Source organism: Hordeum vulgare, chromosome 6H, assembly GCF_904849725.1.
Source record: "Hordeum vulgare subsp. vulgare chromosome 6H, MorexV3_pseudomolecules_assembly, whole genome shotgun sequence".
NCBI lineage: Eukaryota > Viridiplantae > Streptophyta > Magnoliopsida > Poales > Poaceae > Hordeum > Hordeum vulgare.
The window spans coordinates 550,501,939-550,513,772 of record NC_058523.1 but is presented as its reverse complement, the minus strand read 5'-3'; the positions used below and the strand labels follow the sequence as shown (position 1 = coordinate 550,513,772).

At 45.6% G+C, this 11,834-nt stretch overlaps 1 protein-coding gene across 1 annotated transcript; it reads left to right on the top strand.

The window, feature by feature from the left end:
- Positions 1 to 3,670: 3,670 nt before the first annotated feature.
- Positions 3,671 to 5,554, top strand: LOC123404275 (3-ketoacyl-CoA synthase 12-like). Its single transcript, XM_045098202.1, has one exon. The coding sequence runs from the start codon at positions 3,874 to 3,876 to the stop codon at positions 5,251 to 5,253; it is 1,380 nt and encodes a 459-aa protein (XP_044954137.1). The 5' UTR covers positions 3,671 to 3,873; the 3' UTR covers positions 5,254 to 5,554.
- The last annotated feature ends 6,280 nt before the right edge of the window (positions 5,555 to 11,834 follow it).

The window sequence follows — 11,834 nt, the reverse complement described above, 5'->3', positions numbered from 1 at the left end:
AACAAACAAGCAAAATATCATATACTTCAAAGAGATTAGTATTGCTGGGTGTTAGTCTATATGAAAACAAAGAAATAATTATATATTTGAGAACAAATATATTTGCATTGGGGTGTGTGGTTTCAGTTTCAAGACACTTTTTTGTGTGATCATTGAGAAGTCCAAGCCCGGTCTGAAGGAGGGTACGTTGTCCTGGTTAGACAAGTTGTACCTAATTCTTTAAAGTTCCCATTATAAATATCCACATGTACCAACATACTGATGAAAAATGAATAACACTAAGGGTCTTCCCTACTATATTTTGTTCAAAAATATACATTTAAAGGGTTGTGCTGAAACAACACCCCGAGTAAGTTCGTAGCTTGTCTATGTACATAATTATTTAAAAAGATGACAATGGATTTAGAAAAATGGGAAACCAAGCTGGGTGGATGTGGAAATTGTAGTAGGAGTAAATTCCAGCATTCAGTATTATAATGATAAAAGGCTGAGAAAGGTGTGGTACCTTCTGGCTGTAGGGTCACCCTCATGAACAGTAAATTAAAAAGTTAAAATATATGACATTTTGGTGACTTCAAATATGCTCAAATGTTTTAGGAGCTTCTCTCAAAAAAATGTTTTAGGTGCTTGCAAATTGGTACACATGAGAAACAAAAGTCTGTGCTAAAAAAGATCAAACTTATGAGAAATGAAAACTTTTTCTCCTGCTTTTGAAATCTTAAAAGCACCTACAAAGTTTGAACATAGTATATGTCACGAAGTTTCTTTTTTTTTTTTCAATTTTTATTCTTGAATTACTCTTCGTGAGGGTGCCCCTACACCCAGGAGTTAAAAAACCATTCCCAATGCTGCACTAAGTATTATGTCCGTGCCAGTTTACTTGTAGATACTTTAGTATCTAAAGAAATCTAAGACAAATAATTTGTGTCAAAAAAAATATTTCTCAAAACAACAGTTGATAAGTCAAAACTAGCGACAATTCAAGTGTAGGTTTCAAATGGAAATGAAAAGACATGAATCGACATCTCAATTTTTATTTTATGCATATAATTTTTTCTTCTAAACGCTACAAAGAACGGTTCAGTGCCAGCCCGGTCACCCCCAAGGTTTCAAAAACATAGGCCTAGAATTCGTCTACCTCAACCCAAACCCAACAACTCCATCGGTAGAGCATCTATAACCAGACTTGGCTAACCGGATCTCTCAAACTCCCACAGACATGTCCGTACGCGTTCGCAGACAGTAACCCGTCAATTCTTAAGTAATTCATTCTATAACTGGATACCTAAAATTAGAAATCTTAAATTCATACTATTACATGTAACGTAAACTTAATGATAAGCGGAGCTCGTCCAGCTCCATCGTGCCTGTGTACAGCGGCCGGATGCACTCCTCGTAGTGTCGGTCCGACCACCGACAAGGTAGAGTAGGACATGGGATACTAGCCGGCTCACGGGAGTCAAGCTCCCGTTGAGTGAGTACGGGACTAAGGGGTCCTCGAGCCGTTTACCTATTTCTATGGGCCGGACTCTTGGGCCGTATTATTATTATTATTGTTGGAACCTAGACAAATAAAATGATGATGTATCCAAAATGGACTCTTCCAAAGACTTGGCGTGCACCCCACGACCACGTGGTAATTGACATGTTTTCTCTTTTGTGTAACCGACATTGTGTAACCCTAGTACCCCTGGTACCTATATAAATCGGAGGGCTTTAGTTCGTAGGACAAGTTAAGATTGTTATTCCTAGGGTTTAGACCACAATATACGATCTCGAGGTAGATCAACTCTATACTTGATACTCCATCATCAATATAAACAAGAGGAGGACGCAAGCTTTTACCTCTATCAAGAGGGCGTGAACCTGGGTAAACATCTCCTCCTTTGTCTCATGTTTCCCATCGATCCTAGGACGGGATCCCCTACCCGAGATCTGCCGGTTTTGACACTGATATTGGTGCTTTCTTTGAGAGTTCCACTAAAGGATCGCGAGAAGGATCGATGGCTCGCCTTGGTCACAAACGAAGGCATTTGCACCGGGTATATATTGGTCCCCGTCCAACTCTCCGCGTTCGGCAGCATTGCCCCGCATATCGAAGCGACTCATCACCACGGCGGGACCGACGGGTTCGCCTCGGGCCAGGGAATCAAGTTCGGCAACCTATATTACATTATCGATGCCCAAGACAATCTGGTCTTCGTTGGGTTCTTGGCTTCGGTCGAAGAGCCCGAAAACCGCGAAGTCTTGACTTCAGGTCCCCTCCCCAACTTTGTGTTCGGGACCGTGCCTACTTCGGATCCGGCCTCAAGCTCGGATCTGACCATTGCGTTCGGAAACCAGGGGTTAACCCTGTCCAAGCACACTCCATGTGCTAACACACCGGAGATCAATCCCGCCAAAGCTCCGAGGACTAGTCCGGTGAATCCCTCGCTGTCAAACGATTCGCTGACCCAGATCCGGACTATGGAAATTTTGAACGTCCCGGCCCCAACCTATGATCAGTCCAACTTCGTTCTGAGTCAGAAGGAATTTTATCTCCCACCCACTTAGTAGCCACTATCTAACTGATATGCTGGACTTCTCTTCAAATGAGGGCGTTTAAGACTGTTGAAGATGCTCTTACTCCACACTATGACTACTCGGGCCTTTATTGATAAATGCAACAATGGCTCATTTATGGATATATATGCAACAATGGCTCATCTACTCCGGCCTTTGGATCCGGATGTGAAATTCCATTGGTCCTTGCTCTATCCTACGTCTCCTGACACCAGGAGTCAACCGCCCGGCAGATACGTTACGAACCATGCCAATTACTCCATGACGCTCATGCATGCATCTAAGCCGTCCGATATTCGGCAGAGCCATTGATTAACTCCGTATGCACGTACACGCACTGCACCGCAGCCAACCACGCCCTGAAATCTCAGCACCGCACGCACACGCCACACTCCACGTACCTATATACGCGTTGTAGCAGCGAGCAGTAAACTACCAGAGGACACACGGTCGGCAGTGATCGATATTGGGGGGAAATATCACGTGTGGTGTTGGCACGGAGATCACGTACTACGTGCAACAGTCTAACGCCCACCAGTGCCATTCTGCAAAAGGCTCGCGGGTAGTAACTACGACGCGTGAGACGGGTGAGAGGACGATCGACCGGATCGGTGCACTGCCGCCCGCGCGCTCACGGAGAGTACGTGAGCCGGCCGGCCAGCGGTGGCGTGCGGCGGCAGGCACCACCGGCACCGGCCGGACACGGCGCCCAAATTCACCGTACTGGCCGGCGCGGCATAGTCTACGTCGTCCATGCACCTGACTGTTCCTGTTTCCGCTTCACACGAAAGGCCACTCAACAGTAGACGGACTCGAACGAGTATGCAATCAATCATAGAGGGTGTCAAGTGGCAAGGATTTAGCCTTGATTTTATAGAAAGTTATAGGGGACACCAGCTTTGCCGTCGCCCTCATCCTGTGATGCAGTCGCCGGTTGTGCCAGAGAGACAGACAGGCCTAACTAGCTCGCCAATGCATGCCACGCCGGGGAGTAATTGGTTGGGCGTTGGACGCCGCAGGCGCCAGTGGTGCCCGCCCCGATCGCATTAAACCTCACCGGCGACCCGACCCCGACGCGACGCGGCCATGTTCGCCACCGCCACCGCCACCGCCACCGCCACCAGTAGTTGAGCCGCGTCCCTCGCGTGCGCGCACCCACGTACTACGTACTACCTCTTGCACCGCGCCACCAACCGCGTGCCCTGCCCCGTCTATATATCCCGCCCCCGCCACGCCAGCCCCTGCCACTGCCCTGCACACTCCCTCACACTCGCCAGTCACCACCTAAAACGAGCTCACCGGAGCGCGACCATGGAGCTGCTGCCGCTGCTGACGGTGCTGCTGCTGGCGCACGCGGCGGTTTACTTGGCGTGGCAGGCCATGGCGCGGCGGCGGCGGGCGCGCTGCTACCTGCTCGACTACGCGTGCCACAAGCCCTCCGACGACCGCAAGGTCACCACCGAGATGGCGGGCGCCGTCATCGAGCGGAACAAGCTCCTCGGCATGCCCGACTACCGCTTCCTGCTCAAGGTCATCGTCAACTCCGGCATCGGCGAGCACACCTACTGCCCGCGCAACGTGCTCGACGGCCGCGAGGAGTGCGCCACCCACTACGACGCGCTCGACGAGATGGACGCCTTCTTCGACGACGCCGTGCGCGGCGTCTTCGACAAGACCGGCGTGTCCCCGCGGGACGTCGACCTGGTCGTGCTCAATGTCGGGTCCTTCTCGCCGGCGCCGTCGCTCGCGGCGCGGGTCGTGGCCCGGTTCGGGATGCGGGAGGACGTCCAGGCGTACAACCTGTCCGGCATGGGGTGCAGCGCGGGGCTCATTTCTGTGGATCTCGCGCGGCGCGTCATGCTCACCCGCCCGCGCACCATGGCGCTGGTGGTCACCTCCGAGTCCTGCGCCCCCAACTGGTACAACGGCACCGACAAGTCCATGATGCTCGGCAACTGCCTCTTCCGCTGCGGCGGCGCCGCCGCGCTGCTCACCAACGACCCGGCCTACCGGTCCCGGGCCAAGATGGAGCTGCGCTGCCTCGTGCGCGCGCACATCGGTGCGCACGACGACGCGCACGCCGCAGCCGTGCACTGCGAGGACGCCGACGGGCGGCTCGGCGTCAGCCTCAGCAAGGCGCTCCCCAAGGCCGCCGTGCGCGCCTTCAGCGAGAACCTCCAGCGCCTGGCGCCGCGCATCCTGCCGGCGGCCGAGCTCGCGCGCTTCACCGTCCGCCTCCTGGCGCGCAAGCTGATGCGCCGGAAGCTCAAGTTCGAGGGCCCAAAGATCAACTTCAAGACGGGGGTGGACCACTTCTGCCTCCACCCCGGCGGGACGGCGGTCATCGAGGCGGTGAGGAAGAACCTGGGGCTCAACAGCTACGACGTCGAGCCGGCGGCCATGACGCTGCACAGGTGGGGGAACACGTCGGCGAGCAGCCTGTGGTACGTGCTGTCCTACATGGAGGCCAAGCGGCGGCTGAAAGCAGGGGACAGGGTGCTCATGGTGACCTTCGGGTCCGGGTTCAAGTGCAACAGCTGCTACTGGGAGGTGAGCAAGGACCTCGACGACGCCGGCGCCTGGGAAGACTGCATCGACGACTACCCGCCGGAGACCATGGTCAACCCCTACACGGAGAAGTTCGGATGGGTCAACGACCTACAGTGCCAGGGAGGCGCCTTCCCGTTCTAACCTCCAAATGCTTTGATTTTACCTTGGATAAATTATTATTGATTATTTCAGAGATAAAAAAAATTTATCAGTAGAAAATTATATTTAAACCAAGGGGTGTGTGTGTATGGTGGTCTTCTTTCTTTTCGAAATTTCTGTTCGTCCTGTTGATACGAATTTACGTACACTTGTAAATAGTTAGTCTGGATACGTGTGTGTACGATTGTACGTGGATCCACACGATGGATCTTGTTCCGAACAAATAAATGTTCGGGTATACTTGGAAGAAATAAAAAGTAAAAACAGAGTGTGCACAAGAAAAGTTAACAGGGGCATTGATGTCTGCGTGTACTATTTGTTAGTAATAGGTAGTAGTACTCCCTTCCATCCCGGTTTATAAACCCTGCATGTGTATCTATGTCGTCAATTTGATTAATTTAATAATAATTATATATTACAAAAAATAGCTTGGAGAATTAAAAGTATCCTGCCGGTATTGACGTCTGCATGTATTTGTTAATAGGTAGTACTCCCTACATTCGTGTTAAAAAAAGTAGCAGCAGATTCTAATTTCAGATGGGTCAACAACCTGCATTGAGAATTAAAATTGTGTAAACAAATTATTCTTAGTCAATGATTATGTCTATGGTTAACTTATAATGTTCCGGATCGATTTTTTTCTAACTTGTCTTGTTCATAAAAACTTGAACCTGTAATTTTTCATGTCGCAAATTGCATTTATGTCTTGGTCGGTACACTACAGCGTGTATTGTTGTAAATAGATTTTTGTTCTCATATATACATGGCCTATGTGTAGGAATCACGAAAAAAGCAGTGTTTTTAGAGCAATTCTAGCAGACACCGCATCCGTCTGGGTCGCAAAACGTGTTTGTAGTTCTCGGAAAAACGACTTTACGGGCCGGCGCGCACGGCCACGGATGCAGACCCTGCATAACGGACCCGTAAAAAAACATATTCATGGAATATGCTTTTTCAGACCCTGCGCGGGCTGAAATGTCCCTCCCACCAACCGCTTCCGTTATATGCAGGACACTGCAACGGCGAGGGAGAAACCCTCGAATACGCGGGTTGGGGCCGAGATTTTGCCGCGCCCCGCAAAATATTTGCGGGCCAGGGCGGGATGCGGGGTCTGATCGAGCAGGTTTTTCCGCCCCGACCCGCATTTTGGCGGTTATTTTCTGGATCGGGACGGGATGCGGGGTCTGCTAGAATTGCTCTTATATGAGTAATCAGCAATGATATTAGTATATATGCATATTTGTGCAAAATTTGACTTTGGGTAAGAAACGTCGTACACCATGATTGATTTTAAGATCACTACCGAGCCCACGAGCAATAACATTCCCAGTTATTACCAAGGACAACCGGCTAAACATGCATGACAAGAATGTTAAATGTACACGCCACAATGGAAAATGTGGAAGGTAAAGTACTTTATTCTACAACATTCATGATAAATGTCCATCGCCGTGGATTTTCTGAACTACCAATCGTACGCGTGCCATCCACATTGTATATATCAAGCAACTCTCCTTTCGGAGAGATGTTTTGGCTCCTAGGTATATATGCATTCGGATGGGCAGTAACGTAAAAAAAGAATAGTAATGTTTTTTTTTTAAAAATAATTTTTTTTATAGATGATCGTATTAGTGTTGAAAGCATGCTTCATAATTTTTGTGCTATAAGGAACAACAATGTTTCGTTGATAATAAATAAATAAATTTGGGATGACATTTTGGGATAACTTTTGGTGTTCAATTTTTTTTTTGCACAAGCAAAAATGTTTTACCTTTTTGCCTTAAAAATTGTGTAGCATTTGAGTGTAACTAAATACATAAATAAATTTTGTCTTGATTTGTTTTTCATTTCAAACTTTTTTTTGGCCCCGGGGAGCCTTCCGGGAGCCGAAATGCATTTCCGCTCTCCTATGCTGAACTCCAGAGCTTTATTTATTTTCTTCTTCAGAATAGTGTGACCTTAACCAATTTTTAATATTATCATATAAACAGTATGACACCCACAAACCTTCATACCAATTTCTAGCTAGCACAAATTATACATTTTGCCTAGTATAATGCATGGCCATGGTTAAAATATGAACCACATTTTAATAATTTAAATAACATGCATGGTGCCAAAAATTTAATTATTGTGAATGCAAGAAGGTTGAGGCAAGCGACAGGAACGGCCCAGGGCTCTGTGAATGACAATATGGCGATGTTCGGTGGTGGTGGCATGAGGATTGGGGCGGCATTGCAGGTACTCCATCTTTTTTAATGACTCGAAAATGACTCAATTTTAGACTAACTTTATTACACAGTTGAGTCACGAGTCACTTATTTTGAAACGAAGAGAGTACTATTTAGCGAGTGAAATGTGTAGCTGATAGGTTAGCGATGCCAAATTAGCCAAGCATGGTGGGCTTTCTTTATTCCCTTCCGCTCTCTCTAAATATAAACGGTATTTATAGTTCGTGCCGCCCTGAATCTGCGTGCAAACATTCTGAAATCCAGTAATCATGCGGCCACTTTGTCTGAGAAGAAGCAAGACAAAGTTTTGCCGAGGCTCCACAAGTAGACCGGCTTTGCTACTGAATATTGCTCACCGACCTCAACAACATCAACCATATGTTACATATAGGTCAACGCGATAATAGATACTTTCTTCGTTTGCAAATAAGTGTCTCAACTGTACCTTTTTATTTTAAAAATACCTTTTTATGAAAAAAAACTTTCATTCCGTTTTACATATAAAGCAACTATCGACAAACAGAAAGCGGACAATCCGACACTAACCACATTCAAGATAGATACAAGGGACTGACGATCAGCAACTACTCCAAAACACCAAAGCAAACAACATGGTGGGCACGCGATATGTCCAGGTTATTAGACAATCCAGTGTGTTACCATTAATATTGTGTCCCTGCTTAGGACCTAATAAAAAGCGCTTCTTAATACCCACTTAATTTGCAATGGACAAATGCAACATGGACAGCTACAGGACACCGACGTACCATCATTGAGTAGTACCTGTGTACAGTACGTCTTTCAGGCCGCTGAACTGACGGTCGAGCATGTGTGGCCAGCTAACATGCGGCATGACAGTTATTGCAAGTGGTACCCCCAGAACACATAATCGATCGATGGAACTGAGATTCTATTAGTGTTTGCTTCACTGGCTGCACACATTTGGACATATGAAAACCTCTGGTTCTGTCCCAAAGAAGATCCTCTAATTATATTAGGACAACTCCGGACGACACATTTGTCAGTTTTTTGTTCGTTTGGATCGGCCAGATGAACATCCGCGTCCGCTTTTTTATATGAGTCGGTTTAAGCTTTCAACAAGAATGAGTGGAACACAACATTGTGTCAGTAAAATAATAGGAAAGGTGGATGAGGGTGGGACAGCGAATTAAATAAGTAGGAAAAAGTATATGGATGGATGGGTAAGAAGTGAATCAGGCCGGACATAGGCGGTCGACGCAGACCCAAAAAGCGTCCGCTTTGTGTCCACCTACGACCCAAATTTGCACCAAAAGTGGGTCCGCGTGGACACAAAGCAGACACAAAATGAAAATAGGTCCATACGTTAGGCCATTACTTTTGTCCGCGTCGACCCATACGGACGCGGGCAGACGATTTGGGTCGTTCCGTTCGGAGTTGCTCTCAGGTATTAGCATATTGCTTTGTTAGCATGGTTCACCGACGATCTTTTTTTGACACTAATAGCATCTAGAGCTGGGTATCCCAAACCCGTTCCAAACGTCCAGGCGGACGGCCTGGTCAGTGACCAGTCAAAAAATCTGACCCGCAGACACCTTAAAAGACCTCAAAAGCTTGGGCTGACCGACATCTATCATATCCAGCCTAAATGTGAAGTGAATATAGGAAGGCCAGAACGCAACCGGAGAAGGACTTGGAGGCGGTGGCGGACGAGGAGGTAGGTGAGGAGGATATGGAGGAGGAGGAGGAGAAGGAGGACCTGGCGGACGTCGGGGCTGCAGATCTGTAGGCGGAGCAGTAGGTGATCCATGATTCCCTTGGGTTGGAATCGACGACGGAGGCTAAGCATCATCATATGCAGGAGGAGGAGGCGGAGGACACCTCGAACGCCAACAAGATGCGTGCACATATAAAAGAGGAGGAGAAGCTGTAGCTCTTTGACGATCCTAACTACCAGGCACCCTCCACGAATGTCGTGGACATCTCCAACAAAGACAAAGCGTAGTTAGAGTAGTATGTATCTCTTTCTTTTGTATGATTTGTATGAATTTACATGATAACATATGAGGTACCCCTATGCAAAATCGTAAATATGAGGCGTGATCGATCAATTTCCACAGACATGTCTAGTCTTGTCTGCGGACGTTTAATGAGCCGGATTTGATATAGATGCTCTAATATATAACGTTCATCGGCTGTGCGACCCTTCAGCGAATGATTCGTTTGTCCCAGAAGGGTCGAAATCACTACCTGAGGACTACTCTTTTCAAAGGTCATTCTTACCTTTTCAAGTTGCTACTAGTGGCGCATTGCATGTGTGTCATTTGTCACAACTTAATTTATTTCCTTCTTTTAAATTTGTTATTTGAAAATGTTTTATATCTTAAACCACACGTTCAAATTTCGAACCATTTTCAGTGTTGGATTTCCCGCATCGAGATCTTCAAAACTAGATCCCATGTTGATAGGTTTTGACAAACCATTTTTCATGGAAAAACCGAACAAAAAAATCATACCTCCCGCGGAAGGGAAAAACAAGTTTATTTTTCGTTTTTGAAAGACATGGCCCTGCCTCTTGCTGAAGCAAATCTATGCCTGTCGCGGAAGCAAAATCGTGCTTTTCGTGAAAAAAAGAAAATATTTGCATTTTCAAGAGGTCGCGCCTCTCGCGGAAAAAACATAAAACACATTCTTTCTGTTTCCTCGCAAAATCCTCTAGGGGAAGCAAAACCGTACCTCTTGAGAAAAAAAAAGAAAATGCATTGTGGCTTTCGCAGAAGAACTTATGAAAGCAAATACGTGCCTCTTGCAGAAGAAAAACCGTGGCTCTTAAGGAAAAAAAAAAAAAACATATTTTTGCGAGGTTTTTTTGAATTATTTTTGCATCCAAAAGCAAAAAAAGACAGTTGAAAATCCAAAACACACAAAAAACCATTTTAAAAACCAAACACGCGTAGAAAAAAACTCAAAATTCAAAGAAAATGTTCAGAACGCGACACGTGACGGCGGTTGAGAGCGTGCGAAATGCCAATGCGTGATAATGACCCTTGAAAGACTTCACCAACGAAGTAGCCAGGGTGGCTGCAGGCCCAAATGAAAATGGCCAGTCCCAACCCATTCATCAAGCAAGTGCAAAAAAACAGTGCAGGTCCGAGGAATAATAATCTAAAATCATGAAAATGTCGCCTGGATATGAAAAAGCACATCCCTAAATTTTTTGAGTTCACCATGATTCTAGAAAAAAAAATTCCAAATTGGCCATTTGAGCAGTAAAAAGTTTTCCTACATTTGCCATGATACTGATTGCAAAATTTCATAAACCTTCCATGATAAAAACAAAATTCTTAGAATTCGCCGTGTGACAAAATACAAAATGTCATACTTTTGCCATTTGCCATGATGTATAAAATAAAATTGCCATCAGGTAAAATCATGCATGACAAATTGACAGATAAACTAAAAAAGAACATACATAACAGTTACCATGATGCACTAAACAACAAAAAAAGACAAAATCTATTTGAACTTGCCGTGCTTGTATATATTTAAATTGCCATGACAACACAAATTTTGTTTCCCAAAACCATATTGTTTCCCAACTGATATACAATGAATTTTATCATTCAACTATTTCCTTGCAACTTGCCTATGTAATTAACTCACTAGATGAATGTAACAATTATGATATATACAGGATCTGATTTTTTTCTAATTCTTCTTTCGAAAATCATGCTACAATGCGCGGGGCATTTTTCTAGTTTCGCTTACTACATATGTATTATAGCTCAATTTCAACTGCAATTTTGCATGAATATATTCCAACATCACACAAGTCGACCATATTTCAAATGCATAATATTAAATTTTCAAACCCAAAGTCAAACATACATAGGCCCCAAACGGATTATACTAAGCATAGATTGGGACCAAATGCATGATGAATATAGTACTAACATTGATATATGATTCAAATGCACGATACACATATTACTAAACATGGATTCTTCTTATTCTACTCAAACTCTATTTGTTCTTCGGTTGGAACGAGTCCAAGTACGTTTTGTGTTCCTCCTGTGAAATATTGTGGAAGCGTTGAACCCTTTGCTCGGGCCGCATTGGTATTTATACAAAGATTGCCTTGGCTTACAAGTTGATGAGAAGATCGTTTAACGATCGGTTTACACAGATAGAAAGAGAGAGAAAGAGATAAACACTGCAAGGTAGAGAGATAGAAGTTTGGACTACTCTCCTACACAATATATTCTAACACCCCCTTCAATCTAAACCTCTAAGAAACCTTGACAAGGTTGAGATTGTACTTAAACTCATCCAACCTTCTCATAGTGAGAGGTT